The following is an 18,310-nucleotide window of genomic DNA, read 5'->3' as shown; positions in this document are numbered from 1 at the left end:
TGGCCTTACATGATTCAATTTAAATATTCTGGCTCATGGCTAGATTTGTTGGTTTTGGCACTGGGAACCTAAATGAACAAAGAAAGTCTGTGGCTTTTCTATATAAAATGATTCCATAGTACAACAAAAAAACATGTTGTTCCCCTTGCCCATTTAGAAAACATTATTGAATGTCTTCCATTTACCAAGTACAATGTTAAGGGCTTGAACACTGATGGATAAGTATTTCCACAGTGGTCATACCAGTTTGCAGTCCCACCAACAGTGCAGGAGGGTTCCTTTTTCTTCACATCCTCACCAACACTTGTTTCTTGTGTTTTTGATTTTAGCCATTCTGACAGGTGAGGCGATATCTCATTGTAGTTTTGATTTGCATCTCCCTGATGATGAGTGATGTTGAGTATCTTTTCATGTGTCTCTTGGCCATCTATACATCTTCTTTGGAGAAACGTCTGTTCATATCTTTTGCCCATTTAATATTAATTGGATTACTTGTTTTTTTGGTATTGAGTTTTATAAGTTCTTTATATATTTTGGATACTAACCTTTTATTGGATATGTCATTTGCAAATATCTTCTCCCATTCAGTAGATTGCCTTTGAGTTTTGCTGTTTCCTTTGCTGTGCAGAAGCTTTTTATTTTGATGTAATCCCAGTAGCTTATTTTTGCTTTTATGTCCCTTGCTTCAGGAGACATATCTAGAAAAATGCTGCTACTGCCAGTGCCAGAGAAATTACTGCCTGTGCTTACTTCTAAGATTTTTATCATCTCAGGTCTCACATTTAGGTCTTTAATCCATTTTGAGTTTGTTTATGGTGTAAGAAAGTGGTCTGGTTTCATTCTTTTGCATGTAGCTGCCCAGTTTTCCCAACACCGTGTGTTGAAGAGACTTTTTCCTATTGTATATTCATTCCTCCTTTGTCAAAGATTAGTTAACCATTTATTTGTGGGTTTATTTTTGAGTTTTCTATTCTGTTCTATTGATCCATATGTCTATTTTTGTGCCAGTACCATACAGTTTTGACTACAGCTTGTAAAAATACAACTTGAAGTCTGAAATTTGGTTTTCCTTTTCAAGATTGTTCTCGCTATTTGGGGACTTTGTGGGTCCATAAAAATTTTAAGATTGTTTGGTTTAGTTCTGTGGGAAATGCTCTTGGTATTTTGCTTAAATCTATAACAGATTGCTTTGTGTAGTATAGTTATTTGAACAATATTTTTTTCTTCCAACCTATGAGCATGGAATGTCTTTCCATTTCTTTGCATCATCTTGAATTTCATCCATGTTTTATAGTTTTCAGAGTACGGGTCTTTTACCTCTTTGGTTAAGTTTATTCTGGGATATTTTATTGTCTGTGATGCAATTGCAAATGGGATTGTTTTCTTAATTTCACTTTCTGCTGCTTCATTATTAGTGTTCAGGAATGCAACAGATTTCTGTACATTGATTTTGTATCCTGCGACTTTACTGAATTCATTTATCAGTCCCACTAGTTTTTGGTAGAGTCTTTAGGATTTTCTCTGTATAGTATCATGTCATCTGCAAATAGTGAAAGAAGGAAAACATAATTTGAATTTCAACTATTTCCTAGACCATCCTGATTAGGGTTGTTTTTAGTTCCTTTGAATGATCTGGAGATTGATACAAGTCTCTGTATATCTTTTAAAATTTATTGTACAAATAACATGTAAATATGTATATAAATATGTATACTACACACATGTGTATGGTTGTATATATATTTATGTATAATTAGCTGTACATAATTCTCTTTATTAAATAAGTGTTTATTAATCTTAACAGATATTGTTGCTTTTATAAAATTCTGAGTTTAAGACCCTATTCTGTATCATGTCTATTATCTAGCTATCATCTATCTATCTATCTATCTATCTATCATATATCAATATAACTTCAAGCTAAATGGGCCTTATTTGTCACAAGAGTAAATACTCTGGTATCTAGAGTAGGCAAAATCAGTTGTGCAGTATTCCTGAGTTCTGATATATTGAATATTTCTTTTTTTTTAATTTTGAAATTCTCTTTATTTCTTTGTTCTATTGTTATTCTTGGCTAATTTCTTTTTTTTAATAATAATATTTTTTTATATTATGTTAGTCACCATACAGTACATCCCTGGTTCTTGATGTAAAGTTCGATGATTCATTTGTTGCATATAACACCCAGTGCACCATGCAATACGTGCCCTCCTTACTACCCATCACCAGCCTATCCCATTCCCCCACCCCTCTCCCCTCTGAAGCCCTCAGTTTGTTTCTCAGAGTCCATAGTCTCTCATGCTTCATTCCCCCTTCTGATTACCCCCTCTTTCTTTATCCCTTTCTTCTCCTACCGGTCTGCATGGATGGCACTGGAGGAGATAATGCTAAGTGAAATAAGTCAAGCAGAGAAAGACAATTATCATATGGTTTCTCTCATCTATGGAACATAAGAACTAGGAAGACCGGTAGGAGAAGAAAGGGATATTGAATATTTCTGACTCAGTATGCTACATCATACACTATCCCAAGGATAAAGTCATGGTAAATAGTGTATAAAAGGAATGTGACAAGGGCGCCTGGGTGGCTCAGTCGTTAAGCGTCTGCCTTTGGCTCAGGGTGTGATCCCGGCGTTCTGGGATCGAGCCCCACATCAGGCTCATCTCCTGGAAGCCTGTTTCTTCGTCTCCCACTCCCCCTGCTTGTGTTCCCTCTCTCACTGGCTGTCTCTCTCTCTGTCAAATAAATAAAGAAAAAAAAAAAAGGAATGTGACAAGGCATGCAGACCTGAATAATACAGGGGTTTGGAGGAATCTGATGTCCATCTAATATTTTCTCACAGATTTTAATACACATCCCACTTTGTTTCCTCCACACAACATCTGCTTCACATATATTTCAACATATAGAGGTAGAAAAATAAGAGTTTTGGAATCCAGAAGATGGGGATTCAATCCCTGTTTTATCAGTATGGGCTAGTGATTTATCCTCTCAAATGTCAGTCTCATCATTTTTAAATATGGAGATGTCAATACATTTTTGCACAAAGACACATAATAGGTACCCAATTCAACTGACCTAGAGCCAAGTTTCTACATATCTAACTCATCCCAAATTCAAAATAACCATGAATACAGTTAAAATAGCATAATCAAGCATATCTTGGATACTTTTTTTTAAATCCAAAAAATGTAGAAAGATTTTCTTTTACTAGTTTTCCTGAATTCCTCATTTTGCAGCTCTTGAATGAGAACTACCAGATCCATTCAAAAATTTGGTATTCGGCCTTTGCTGATATTGAGCTTTTAAAATGCTTTGTAACATTTGCTGATGTTTATACCTCTGAATATTTATTCCTGTTTTTACCACTCCCGTAAGAAAGAGCTCCTTCTTTCTCCTCTCAATCCATTTCTAACCTGTGTTCTCAGCTAATTTAGTTTATCTAGATCTTTCTGTTCTCTGAGGCTCTGTCCTCTAGTATTCATTTGGGCATCTATTTAAGGTCTTAATTTAGTTGTGTGGCAAATTCCTTGACACCTGTGACTTTTTATATCCCCCGAAGCTCTTAGAACAGTAGCAAGCTGATAGTAAATGTTCAACATGCTTTTGCTAGTTGTACTTAATTGAAAAAAATCTCATTCTAAGTATGTGATCCAGTGACAGGTCATAAATACAAAAGTTTGAGTTTGATACTCTTTTAACTCTTGTCAGGTCCTAAGATGTCACATCTGAGATGTCAATTCTTATAGCTTACACGAAAAAAATGAACCAATGGTGACTCATTACTCCAGAATTTCAAAAGTCTTCCCAACTATCACTTGTTCTAACTTGAAGTTCCTTCATTTCTGAAGCCTGTTTCATGAAAAAAAGCCCTGGAATGTATTCTTCTTGAGATAAGCACGCTATCTTTCTTAAGATACTTTCATTAAGTTAGACGAATTAATGAGGATATAACAGAGCCCAACCTTGGTTAAGGGCAGAAGGAGGAACTGGATTTTATTTGGAACAGCTCCTCATTTGAATAAATGTTTACTGAAGTGAATAAGCAGAGGCATTTCCATCTAAAATTTGGAAAGGAGACAGGAGAGGGAGCAGTTCAAAGAAGCAGGAGTCTAAATCTTCAGGGCTCAACTTTAAATTCTGTGCTTGTGCATGTGTATTACAGATGTGATATGAGTACAGGAGTTCTAGGTACAATGTAGGGTTCTTCTAGGGTCAGTCTGTTACTCATCTCAGCATCCCAACATCTAGTACAGAGTCACAGAAACACTGTTATACTGAAATATTATTCCTGTCTGACTTCGGACTCTTTTTCAGAGACAGTTTATTGGTCAAGGTAAAATAAAGCCACTAAAATGTGACAACACAGGCAGCAATATTGCTACAAATAGTGTGATACTAAGAGAAGATGACTAGGTTAGAAGATGGTTAGTATTCTTTAGCTCAGGTTCCCACTCCACTGTGACCCACCACACAACCTCTGTCATCTTTAGCTTCCTCTTCTATAAAGGAGGATTTTAAATCTCTAAGCCTTTTCCCCCGAATTAAAAAAAATCTTTGATTCTCCCAGATTCAAAAAAAATTTCTTCAAAATATTTTCACTTAATCTCCTTTTATTTAAATGAACTTCAGTTGAATAATGCCCCACTGTAAATATTTCTTTTAAATCATTATTTTCTAGGATTTTATGATGGATTCAATCTTTATTGTCTCTCTAAGAAGGGAAAAGAGATAAAAACTTGTGGAACATCTGATATAAACCAGATTTTTCATATTTATTTAATTCTCAAGCCTTATGAAGTGGAAATTTTCTCAATTTTAAAAGTAAGGAAACAAAGAAGTCAAGTATCATGCTGAAGGCCAGGTAAGAGCTGGGCAGTGCCAGGCTCTCCTTTCAGGTCTGAATGATTTTAAAATCCATGTTCTTTCTAGTACATGATGCTGGCATTCTGTAAAAAAAAAAAAAAAGGTAAATATTCCATTTAACAGATGGAAAGACAGGTACAGAGAACCAGGGACTTCCTCAGTTTTGTAGTAAATCAGCAGTTTTGGTGCGAGGAAGAAACTCGAGTATTTCGGAGTAGAGTATAAGCTCACATCACGTGCTAGTGTAGGAAAATATCCTTTTGTATGATAACTTTATTTGATGCCAGCATGGAATTTTCAGGGTTTTAAAATGATGAGATGTGATAAAACTGAGCTTGTTGTATTTATATTCTTTTAAAATGAAATTCTGGTAATGCAGCAGTTTTTCTAGAGACTATTTCAGAATGAGCATATTTTATATCCTAGAAATTGATGAAACTCTCTCCTTTTCCAAAGCGTGGACCCTAGCCTCCCTACCTCCCCAATCCCTGCCTTACACATGCATGATATCTAGAGCATGAAAGGGCTTGATCTTGAACTTTATTTCTTCTTATAAAAGTAATTTTCTTATCTGAAAATAATTTGTAATGCTACTATACTTCCTCATGATTCAGAAAAGAACTTCTTTTCTTCTGAATATTCCTTTTCTTGGTTTTTTCATCCTCTCTGTCTGTGTTGGCTTCTAGCCCTCTGTTTCTTCCAGTGCATTTGGTCTTGTGCCAAATGAGAGTCATCACTTAGCCCAAAAGTATCATTTTCCAACACACAGAATCAAAAGGAAAACCCCGCCTATTACACCCACTGCTAATTACCATACCACAAAACTGACTAGTTGCATCACTGGACCATCACTTGTGAATTTCTGCTTTCCAGAGCTCTTATTCCTGCAGAGAATGAGTTTGAGCCACATGGAAGATATGCCTTTAAGCCATTCAAGTCCTCAAGGGACACCCAGAACATCCTGGAAGCAATGGTTCCTCTACTCAACAATAGTTCCTTTGCTGTTGCTTTGCTCCTTCAGTACACTAATTCTTACTTTTCTTCCACTCAAGGTAAGGAGACAATAGTACCTAAAATTGCTGCCTTTCTTTTGTAAGTCTTTTTAAATCATTGTCACTCAGTATTGCTAGAGCTAGTTGGAAGAGATATGTGGGTACAGATAATGCAAAAAGAATTTCAATTTTGTCATGGCACATGGCTTTTGAGGCTTATCTAAATGTTCTGAAATGAAAGGTATTAGAAAATGCTAAATGTTAGCTGCATAACTGGGTTAGATAGAATCACTTAATTAAATCAGTCAGCTGATAGATGCCTTGGAATATTTTCTCCCTTTCTGGAACTCTGTTAAATCCTCTTGGTGGAATAAAGGTAAAAAACATATGCTTGCCTTCAAGGAATGGGATGTAAGCTATAGTCTTACTGAGGGAAAAGATATAAGAAGATAATGGAAGAGAGAATAAAGTAAGTGACAGGTGGTTAGTGCATCTTTGTGGAGGAAATGGCACTGAACTAGGAGTAAGATCTGGATTCTGGTTCTAGGTCTCCCTAACCGTATAAACTTAAGAAAGACATTTAATCTTTCTGGTTCTCAGTTTCTTCATCTGAAAAATGGTAGTTGGAGAATGAATTTGTTCATTACAGTGCCCCTTCTAGCTATAAAATACAGTGATTAATAATTTATCTAAGGGTATTATAGAACATAAATGCTTTAGGAATTCAAAATAGGGGACAACGACTTTGGGCTAGAGTGATCAGGGAAGGCTTCATGGAGGAAGGAGGAAGCACATTCCTATTTGGGAAGCCCCTGATGCTTATCAGGAATTTCCCATTGAGCTCCAGTCCAAGTTGTGGGTCTAGTAAAGGAAATGAAGATATATTAGGTTCTTCTTAGAAGTTTTTCCAACTATTGACTACATAGCACTGACCAAAAAGAAAACAAGGAATGCTTTATTTAATTTAGGATTTAGCCTCTTTGGGGGGTACATTTGAAGATTCTGAGCCTTGGAGAGAATAAGGTAATATATGCCTATCTAAGAAAGGGCTATGATGTGAAATTAGCACCTGCAGAAATATTTTTCTAAGGGGATTAGCCAGTAAAAGCTCCAAAGATATGCTTCTACTACTTAAGATATTTAAAAGCAATTGAGAAAAGATGCAGGAGGAAGTACATGGTAGTTGCTGGTATTAATTTAGGTAGGGGAAGTGTAGCTTTGGTCACATTTCTACACAGTAAACTTTTAATCTGTATTCACTAACTGTACATAAGGACATACAACAGAGGCCCTTTCTTTCTTTCTCTTTCTTTCTTTCTTTCTTTCTTTCTTTCTTTCTTTCTTTCTTTCTTTCTTTCTTTCTTCCTAGATTTTATTTATTTATTTGACAGAGAGAGAGACAGCCAGCAAGAGAGGGAACACAAGCAGGGGCAGTGGGAGAGGAAGAAGCAGGCTCCTAGCAGAGGAGCCTGATGCGGGGCTTGATCCCAGAATGCTGGGGTCACGCCCTGAGCTGAAGGCAGACTCTTAATGACTGAGCCACCCTGGCGCCCCAACAGAGGTCTTTCTAATCACACCCCTACTCTCTCCAGGAATGTATCAGGCAGAAATCTGAACTTCCTGGAGCAGTGAAGCTTTGAGCAGAAAGAAAAGAATTGTCAGAAATTCTGAGTGTTTTGATTTGTGAAGAAAAGGAAGGGTGAGAATAGCAATAGCTTAACTTTGGAAGACTTTATCCCTCTAAAGCCACCTCAAGTTTTAGCCAGATATCCCTGAAGAATGTAAAATATGTTATAGATATTATCTGTTCCTGCATATGACTGGGGAACCAATAGAGAAGAGGCTGGAAATGTCCTTCTTAAAGGAACACAGTGGCTCTTGCAAAGGGAAAGAGGAAGTCTAATAATGCCAGAGGCACCTAGGATACCTCTTGCCAGAATTGAACTTGACCAATCCCATGTGTTTGAGCTCTGATTCTCTCTCCTAGACAAAGTGCATCTTCTCAAAGAAAGGTTCTGCCTCTAAAGACATACCCCAGAATTTATTTCAAATTTGGGGAAATTTTAAAGGTTTTCAGGATATTGTCCTGATTGGATGTCATAAAGGCTTATTTCCTATAGGAAAAGCCAGTGGCCTGGCTGACGCGATGCAGTATGAACTCACCTTTCACTTGCCTGCACTTCCCTTTCCTTATTGGCCACAAATAAGTATCTTAGGAAAGGAGGGCTGTGTGGCTAGGAGATGGTGAGTCATTATGAGTTGGCTGCTTCCACCTTCTCACAATACGCATGAACCTCGGAGGGTTTTGTGTTTTGTTTTGTTTTGTGTTTTTGTTTTTGTTTGTTTTGGTTTTGGGGGGGGTTTGTTTTTGTTTTTGTTTTTGATTTTTTTTTTTTTTTTTTTTTGGTCTCCACTCTAGTTTTCATATGCAAAATCTCACTTTCCAACTTCTCTAGGCACTAATTCAAAAACCATTAGACAGGAAGATTGGCTCCTTCTAGACCAACAGAAATTTCCTTGGGAGAATTTTTTTTCTCCACCCACCCATCCCCCCATCTTTCAAAAGATGTTCAGCTGACAGGACTGTCTATGAACCCACGGAGTTGGTCTACCCCTCAGCGAAAATAACCTCACAGAGGTTACCTCTAAACAAACAAACAAACAAACCTCCCCCCAAAAAATGTTCAGAAGAGTCCCCTCCTTCAATGAAATGAAGGATGCTTCCAAAAGGGGAAGTTGTGCTTGTACTTAAAAGCAGAATAGAGTCTATTTCCAAATGATGATCTGAATAGTGTTGGTTTGGAGAAAGAATTACTGTTTTGGCCATTTGAATCCAAGCATTTAAATCTGGGCTTAAATCATAATGGGGTTACAAGAGCAATTGCTCCTTCTAAGCAAAAATGAATTAAATTAAATGGAAAGTCCCATATACTTCTTTATAAATGGATATTTACTCCTTCCAAACAGAATTATAAATAGAAACTGCCCTCACGGAGTAGTAGGGGTAACACTTTTGAATGAGACAGGCTGTTTGGATCTCCCCGTAGCCTTTTATCAGCTGCATGACGTTGGGCTAGTTACTTAATCCCTCTCAGATGCACTTCCTCATCTGCAAATGGGCATGCTAGTTCTTATCCCACAGACCTGCAGTAAGGGTTAAGGAGACCATACAGTGCCTGACCCATAGCAGGTTCTGCTATGTACATAGATTGCAGTGATTCATATTTGCATATTTATTACTGAAATCATAATGAGGATAAGTTTAAAAAGACTTTTAATAAAGCAGATATTCCTTGCTCATCTATTTCATTTCCTCAGCTAAACACTATACCTTGCTGCCAAATAGATGATTTTTGCGATTAGACAGATTTTCATTTGTGGCAACAGAAGATGTCAGTGGTGGTTTCTGCAGTTCTAAGTAGACATTAAGGCAGCCCAAGCACAGTATCTAGGATTTCTGTCTCTGGCAATTAATTTGTCTGTGGCCTTGGGTTTCTCTACACACTCTCTAGGCATGATAGTAGACACCACAGATATTATCTGTGCCACATATTTTGGCACTCATTTATATTTAGATTGTTACCCAATTGCCTCATGTGTGTAATCATGTCTTTCTAGAAAGATTATAAACTGCCGAAGAGGCAAGGACTAGAAATTGTATGTTTCTCTTGCTTAAAATGCTAGTTGGGAATATAGGTGATTAATGTTTTGTTCAGTTCTTCATTATAATCAGCATCATTATCGAAGCAGCTAAAATTTAATGAGCAGGACCAGATCTGTCTTAACAAATATTACATTGCCCAATAAGCACCCTCAGTGAGCTAGGTGCTATTATGTCTCCCATTTTATAAATGAGAAAACTGAAGATAAGGGAATCTATCACATGCCTATCATGGGTCAAACTAAATTGAATTTCAGCACTTCTTCTAAGATACCCCAAAAAGAGGATGAAATAACTGCAAGAGCAAGAACAATCATATCCAAACTTGATGATTGCACCTCCTTACAGTACATCATTAGTTTTTGATGCAGTGTTCCATGATTCACTGTTTGCGTATGACACCCAGTGCTCCATGCAATACGTGCCCTCCTTAATACCCATCACTGGGCTAGCCCATCCTCATACCCACTTCCCCTCTAAAACCCTCAGTTTGTTTCCCAGAGTCCACAGTCTCTCATGGTTCGTCTCCCCCTCTGTTTTCCCCCCTTCATTTTTCCCTTCCTTCTCCTAATGATCTCCCTGCTATGCCTATGTTCCACAAATAAGTGAAACCATATGGTAATTGTCTTTCTCTGCTTGACTTATTTCACTTAGCATAATCTCCTCCAGTCCCGTCCATGTTGATGCAAATGTTGGGTAATCATCCTTTCTGATGGCTGAGTAATATTCCATTGTATATATGGACCACATATTCTTATCAACAAAATATTTTTGAATATAATCCCACCATATATGCTAATTTATTATGTTAGATATAAGTGCTAATACTATGTATAATAAAAAGATATACAAAATGGAAATTTATAAGGATGAACAGAATGACATGCTTCATATAGTTTATTCACAGTACAAAACTGTTTTGCTTTTACCAAAATATTATATCTTACAGTTAATATCATACAAACATTTCTAATATAACCAAGACAATATTTTAGTAATTTAATAAATGTGTTTCTTTTATTTTCTTAACCTTAGTTTAACACTTTGTGACACAATAATTTGAAGGTTATATTCCAAGTTAATTTACTTTGATTCATGATTTTGACTGTCATAACCTATATTTCTCCACTCTCCTCTACTGGACTATTTTATTCCTTTGACTTCTGTTTAAATATGCAATATGTTTTCCCCATTCTCTTTTCCACTTGAAAACCTTGCCTCCAAGTTCTACAAGAAAAATAGAAGTAGGCAGGAAAGAAGTTCCAAAGCTCCCCAACATATCTACCACTTACCTGCAATTTTGTCCACATAGACTGTTTCCCTCTTGTCACTGTGTATGAACTGTTCATGCACCTATCTAAGGCCACCTGTGAACCAGATTCTGTCCCCTTACCTACTCAAGGACATTGATTGCTCCAACAATTTATCTCCTAGCTCTTACATTCTATTCCACACCCCTCCCCCCTTTACTGGAACATTCCCATCAAATGGCAACAGATAACCATGTTGTCCGTTCTTTCATGTTAAAACAAAACCAAAGACTAAGAAAAACAACAAAATCAAAACATTTCTTTGACCTCTCATCCCCATCCAGGCTCCACTTAATTTTTCCATTTTTCCCTTACAGCAAAATTCCCCCAAATTTTCTTTTCTCATTTAACCTTAAATCTATTCTAATTAAGGTTCTGTCCTCACCACATCACAGAGACTACTTTTGCCAAAATCCCCAATGACTACCATATTGTCAAATCCACCAGTTACTTCCCTGCCCTCTTCTCACTCGACCCATCGGCCGCATTTGATACAGCTGATCATGTCTCCCTGAAATACTTCCTTCCCTTCGTTTCCAACATCACACTCTTCAGGTTTCCCTTCTGACTCACTGGCCTTTCTTTATTAGTGTCCTTTGGTGTTCTCCTATGGTGTTTCTTCCTCATTCCCTGACCTCTAAACATTGCAGTGTTCCAACGCTCCTCTCTATGTATATCCTCACGGCCTTGACAATCTCACACAATCTCATGCCTTAATAAGATTCCAAAATTTATATAATCAGAACTCCTTAAATTCCATCCTCATAGGTCCAACTGCCTACCTGACACTTGAGTCCACCTGGATATGTATTAAGTATCAATCATAAACTTGATATATCCCAAAGGGAACTCATGATTCTTTCCTCTCAATTTACTCCTCTTAAAACTTGCTCATTTCAGTGATTAACAACTTTATTTTTTCAATTACTGATGCCCAATATCTTGGAGTCATCTTTTGTCTTCTCATTTTCTCATCCCATATCCATGTCAGGATAGCCAGCACTTTGGTCAGAAGCACCATGCTTTCTTGCCTAGATGATTACAGTCATCTTTTGACTGGTCTCACTGCTTTTGCCCTGGCCTCTCTTTGCTTTATTCCTACCACAGCAGCCAAAGAAATCCCATAAAAGAAAAATGTGCAATATCTTTAAGTTCAAACAGTCTCTTAAAAGAAACCAATGAACTTTACATGGTACAAAAAATTTTTTTGTGGTTATACCTTATTTTACTAAGTATTTTAAAGCCCTTAGCATTTAAATACCAGTATTTATAGAATTAACCACACTGATGGCTTCTTGTAGCAAGTAAACTGTGGTATGTTGCAACAGTTTGAAACTAGTCTCCTCAGGGTATCTCAGTTACTGTAAACGGTGTGATGTCTGAATATTAAATAAGGGTGGCTTTACCAGTCTGCATTGTGAATATTTCTGTAGTTTAATTTAATATTATTAAAAATAAAAATAAACTTAACTAGAAATTCTATTATTTTCTTTTCACATGCCAATGGATCACCTTGTGTAGTGACTCGGGTGTGGAGACTACTGTTTATAGATAATTTCTAAAACCCAAGAGGAGGATAGTCCAAGATCAAATAGTTGTCCTGTGTGTAGATATTAGGTGGATGGAATGAGACCTTAACTTTTGTCTAGAAGACCCATAAACGCAGTTAGGTAATGAAAGGGAAAGGACAGAGCCAGCCATCTGCAAAGGAAAGCTGAAACAGGCAAGATAAGGTGGAGGGAAGGATTTTTTAATATGGCTAGGGAAAAGAAGTTTGCTTCAGGATCTGAAGCTCTAAATAAAACCGGTCAAGAAGCCTGTGACACTGTCATCCTCCTGACCAGTTCCTCTTTTTCTTCCCCTACAGACTGCCAGTGAGCCCTGCATAGCTAAATTTGGTGAGTAACCTGTCTTGCATACCTCCTTTTTACTTTTCTTAGTATTTGATACAAGAAGGAAGCCCATCTTTATTCATTTTTCGACTGCTATTTATAACAGCTTACCATGTGCCAAGCAATTGTCTAGGAGCTGAGACTTCAGAGGTAAACCAGACAGTCAAGTCCATGCCTCGATGAAACTTACATTCAAGGTCACATCTCTGGGCAGGAATATGCATCACTGTTACAGGGCCAGGAACCTGAAATCTGGGAATCCACCTCTAACTTTGTGTTTTAATAGGCACAAGTTTCAAATTTCTACAACCTTTCCCTCTGACAAACTCAAAGTTCTTCTCACAGTTCACATATTGCTGGTGCTCAGTAGAGTGTGTGTAGGGTGACATTTTTGTTTCCAAATATATAGAAAAGGAAAGAAAGCCAGGGAAATGTCCACTTCCTTTGTGCCTCTCCCATCCTCTCAGCTTCTGAGCCACTTTCCCTTAGAATGAATGACCTGGTATGTACTAAGAAAACACATTAAAGTTTACAGGTACACTGAGCCTTAGGGTATTTCTTAGAATACATACAAAATGAACTGGAGGGGATTATGCTAAGTGAAATAAACCAAGCAGAGAAAGACAATTATCATATAATTTCACTTCTTTGTGGAACATAAGGAATAGCAGGGAGATGATTAGGAGAAGGAAGGGAAAAATGAAGGGGGGAGGGAAACAGAGGGGGAGACGAACCAAGAGAGACTATGGACTCCAAGAAACAAACTGAGGGTTTTAGAGGGGAGGGGGGTGGGGGGATGGGCTAGCCCAGTGATGGGTATTAAGGAGGGCACGTATTGCATGGAGCAGTGGGTGTTATACACAAACAATGAATCATGGAACATTACATCAAAAACTAATGATGTACTGTATGGTGACTAACAAAACATAATAAAAAATAAATAAATGAAATAAAATAAATTGAAAATAAATACATTTGGATTGTTTACATATTTCAGGCCACACACACACATTTTTCAGCTGAGAGCAGAAGTTTTTAAAGTTAACTACAATCCTTGTTTTCCTATACAATTCAAAATGCCGGGTTTCCCTGGCTTGTGGGAATTAGGGGATCTCTTTTTACTTCTTGTCTCTGTCTTTGTAATTTGTTTTTGTTTTTCTAGTAAATGGAGTGGAAATCATGATATGTTTGAAATTCCTTCTTGAGGTGATAAAATGTTGAGAATCTCAAGTGCTGCTAAGTGGCCTCAAGTCTGTCAGTGGCTCCTATTCTTTCAGAACCAGTGATACTTTTTCCTGGCGACTCGTCTATTGTCTATTATGTATTATGTGTAAAGCAGGAAGAAATTGTTGGGCTTTGGGCTCATTGGAGATAAAAAGAGACTTTGCTTCTTGCTCTAATGATCTTTCCTCCATTCTCCTTCAGAATCTACCCTCACAGCCTTATAATCAATCATTTATATAAATAACAATTTAAGTCAATGTGTGATTTCTTCTGGGTTGCTTTCTTATCAAGATTTCTTTCTAATTATGAGATAAAGGCTTTGCCCTCATAAAAAAAATTAGGGAAATTAGAGAATGGGCCAAATAGGTATTTTTGAACAATCAAGAGAGTCCCTGGAGCTCTGAAATCACACTACTATGCAAAAACAATTAACATTAGGAAAATATGTAAATTCCACATATTCCTATGAAAATAAGTGACCAAGTCTTGACTCTTTCTCCATTCCCTGTGACAGTTTTAAACTAGGGATACTTATATTTAAACATTTAAAAATTTAAATTTTTATATCTAAAAATTCAAATAATTTCCACTTATAAACTCATGAATTTACCATGATATCCCAAGTAGATCTTGGGTATACCCCCATAAACTAAAGAGAGGAGCCATAATTTAGACATAATGCACCTAATTCAGGAACATGGATGTATCATTCAATCAATAAATATTTATTGAGCACACATCAGATTCCAGGAACTCTTTTAGGTGCTGAAGACAGAGCAATGAACAAAATAGAGACACACTTGTCCTCAAAGATGTTATATTCAAATGGGTATAATATAAACAATAAAGAAATGAGCAACTTAATTTATAATATGTTAGATGGTGACACAACTGCTACGAAGAAAACAAAAACAGGATAAAGGGGAGAGTGGCAGGAGAGCACTATTTTATGTAGACAATGAGGAAGGTCTCGATAAAATGATACACAGTAAACAGTATTTACATAGCAAAGCATGAATATGTTTTCTGGACTGCCAGCTTTGGTTATCGCAATCCTGGTGTATGATTCCTCTCTCCCTTTCTTCTTCTTTAGTTCCTTTCACAAATATTGACTGACAAGAGATGCAATGGCACCTAAAACTTAACCCATTTTTCTATTCTACATCCATTTGTTTAGAGCTCTCCAAGTAAGAGATACACCGAGGACTTGCAATTTCTCTAAAACAAGAAATAGATACTTAAAATATTAAAATTGTGGTTGGAGAGAACTAATATAGACTAGGTAAAGAAACAACTTGTAAGTGGGAAAGAACTATAATCAGGAAGGGAATGAAATAAATAACTATGTTTTCCTTTTTTTTTTTACTTTGTAAATTTCTTACAGGACCATTCCCTTTAAAATGGCAAATGACTTGTCCTAAGCTTCCTTGTGTGAATAAGACAGCTGATGAGAAACTGGAGATACTTCAGAATGGCTTGTATCTAATTTATGGACAAGTGGCTCCCAATACAACCTACAAGGAACCAGCTCCTTTTGAGGTGCGGCTATGTAAAAATGAAGACATCATACAAGCTCTAACAAACAACTCTAAAATTCAAAATGTAGGAGGGACTTATGAATTCCATGCTGGAGATATACTAGAGTTGATATACAACTCTGACCATCAGGTTCTAAAAAATAATACATACTGGGGGATCTTATTGCTAGCAAATCCCCACTACAACTCCTAGAGGTTCGATTTGGCCTCCTTATCACCTTTAGCACATGCAGAGATGCCGGTGAGTGTGTTGGAGGAGGCAGATTTCCAACACCTGCAGTTTGTCTGAGTATATAAATCAACACAAATAGAACCCCTCTGCATGTGAATTTTCATCTCTCAAGCTTATCCAAAAGAGACTCAGAGGACAGGCCAGAGACATTACTTCACCTCTGACATTGGGTCAGCAAAGACACTTTACTAATCCATGATAAATGACTGTGGGTGGCTCAAGGAAAGAAGCTTCTCAAAGAGTCTGTATCTAATTCGTGAATCCTTGGGTGTGGAAAAATTGTCTTATTGCCCTGGGAGCCTTACCCGGTATGCAAAAAAAGATCCAGGGTATTGGCCTGGCCTTGTTCTCATATTCTTGGGCTGCTTCACTTTATTCTTCCCATGCTCCTGTCTTTTGAGGCCCTCCTAGTAAAAGTAGCCAGACTGGGAGGGTGGCCACAGATATGCCATCAATACCCCACTTTAGATGTGATGATGTTAAGAAGACAGAGAATACTCTAGAGGACTATTGGGGCAAAGGCACAGATGGTATAGAATGGAATGCACTTTACTTGGGAATTTCCCTTGATTTCATCACATTCAGGATGCAGAATGCTTTATAACACCAGCTGGTCAAAGGACTCATTCTGAACCTTGACATAGGGCTCATGAGAAGTTGTTGATGTGTGTCTAAATGTTGTCAGTAGTAAAGAAAGACTAATCATTAGTAATCATAAAATTAAACCCTAGAAATTGGTATCACATCAGTACCGTATTATGTCACGTAATAATTTCACATTTTTAGCTGGCTCTCCATAGTTTGCAAATTGCTTTCATATATCACAGAGCAGCTCTATGAAGTGAATGGGGCAGGTGTTTTTGGCACAATATAAACAATGAAAATATGAAGGCATCTAGAACACAGGTAACTTGCCTCAACCTATAGAACTAATGATTGATAGGCCCAGTGGGCTTCCCCAGTAAATCATACTATCTCAGCTTTAGCGTTAGTATTTCAGCTATGATGTTAAGTCTCTGAGCTTAGCAGATTTAATTATCAAGAGATGCATTCCCTTTCAGCTCAAGGAGGGTAGAATAAAACTACAACCTACTCTCCTTCCTTAACAAACTACTTTTCCTTTCCCTGCTTGAAGCAGGGAGCACAAGGGTGTTGCTCAGGGCTTACTCTCACTAAATCCTCTTCCTCACTTGAAAGAGCTTGTCTTGGTCAAACGTGTTAACTTCTAAAAATAATGAATAGCACTCAATTCAATGATAGCCTGCTAAAGTTTTTAGACTCTGTTAGATTAATTAGCTATTTGTGGTTCTTGTTGAGAGGTTTGTAATATGATTACATGATCACCCAATTTAAAATATTTATGGATATTTGTAAAAAGCTATATTATGTTAATTAATAGTATTACATATAAAGTTAATTTAAAAATATTTGTATTGTATGTAACAAAAATTGTGGGGGAGCAGAGTAAATCTGAGGCCAAGATGTCTCTCAGTCTTTTTTTAAAAAACATCTGCTAAGTAGCGGTACTGGCCAAAGACCTAGATACCCTGCTTCTCTTTCATTTGCATATTTTCTCAGGAAATTAAAGTTATATCACACATATTTATGGAAACTTCTTGTTATTGACTGTTGTTGAGTTATCAGCAGCAGTGTGCCAGAGTGCGCTGGCACTAAGCTCATGACAGCTAATTGTTAAATTTTCAAAAATTTGCAATCTGGTTATTAATTATAGTCATCCTTAAAATTGGCCATGGTCGGACTATTTATACCATGGAAATTGGCAGCACTACAAATTAGGGATTTTCCTTTTGGAGATCCAGTTCACTGGCACACTACTGTTTGTAAAACTCTCCTTCTTAATGACTCCTCTCTGCTCCTGTCTCATTCCTGGGACAATCAAGGCAGGCAAGGGAGAGAGTGAAATCGTCATACCCCCAGCAAAAGTCCCACATGGCAATGATTTCTCAGGGCAAGAGTGATCTCAGCAGCTGCAGCCAGAGCGAGGGCTACCAACAGATGAACTTTGAATTTTCCTGGTGTTGTAATTTTAGCCTTCATTTTCATGTATACTCTGTTTCCTTTTTTCTTCAGATAGTCGAAACCTATAATAAATGTATATCGGTAAGTGGTCTGTAGCTGACTTATCTGTGGGTTATCAGTTTAGAGTCAGTGATGTTGACAACTTGAAGGGGCATCAGAGAAAAACTTGCCCACATGAAACACTTGCTTGGCTAGCGTTAGGCAAAAGTGAGAGCTGGATGCAATTAGCTTTTGATTATAAGCTGTCCCAATTTCTGATGAGTTAGACAGTTTCATATTCTGTCTTCCACCCACCTCCTCAACTCCACCTCACTCATCCTCTTCAAGAAAGCAGTCACCAGCCCCTCTTATACTGTGTTTTTTTTTTACCTTCCATTTTGCCCATCAAAACTTATCTAGAGTGTGGAATATCACTGTGGGTTAAGTCTCTGCTTCTGAAGATGGCAGTTAATTCAAAAGTAGTGCAGTTTTGAGCATTTGATGGGGCAAACTAACTCCTTAAATGAAGTATATCTGTTCATCTTGGAGATGAAATTCCTGTCTTTTTGTGTTTGA

At 37.2% G+C, this 18,310-nt stretch overlaps 1 protein-coding gene and 1 long non-coding RNA gene across 2 annotated transcripts in view; one reads left to right on the top strand and one right to left on the bottom strand.

Annotated features, from left to right (window-relative positions):
- Positions 1 to 18,310, bottom strand: part of LOC123001584 (uncharacterized) — a 218,432-nt gene that overhangs the window by 166,764 nt on the left and 33,358 nt on the right. The window lies entirely within an intron of this gene.
- TNFSF18 (TNF superfamily member 18) lies at positions 5,731 to 17,831 on the top strand. The gene is made up of 3 exons (XM_026509022.3): positions 5,731 to 5,918; positions 12,697 to 12,727; positions 15,330 to 17,831. Exons 1-3 carry the CDS (start codon positions 5,760 to 5,762, stop codon positions 15,674 to 15,676), a joined length of 537 nt encoding a protein of 178 aa, XP_026364807.2. The 5' UTR covers positions 5,731 to 5,759; the 3' UTR covers positions 15,677 to 17,831.

The sequence above is a fragment of the Ursus arctos genome, unplaced genomic scaffold, assembly GCF_023065955.2.
Source record: "Ursus arctos isolate Adak ecotype North America unplaced genomic scaffold, UrsArc2.0 scaffold_2, whole genome shotgun sequence".
NCBI lineage: Eukaryota > Metazoa > Chordata > Mammalia > Carnivora > Ursidae > Ursus > Ursus arctos.
Note: the sequence above shows the minus strand (reverse complement) of the source record. Positions and strands in the feature narration are given on the sequence as shown.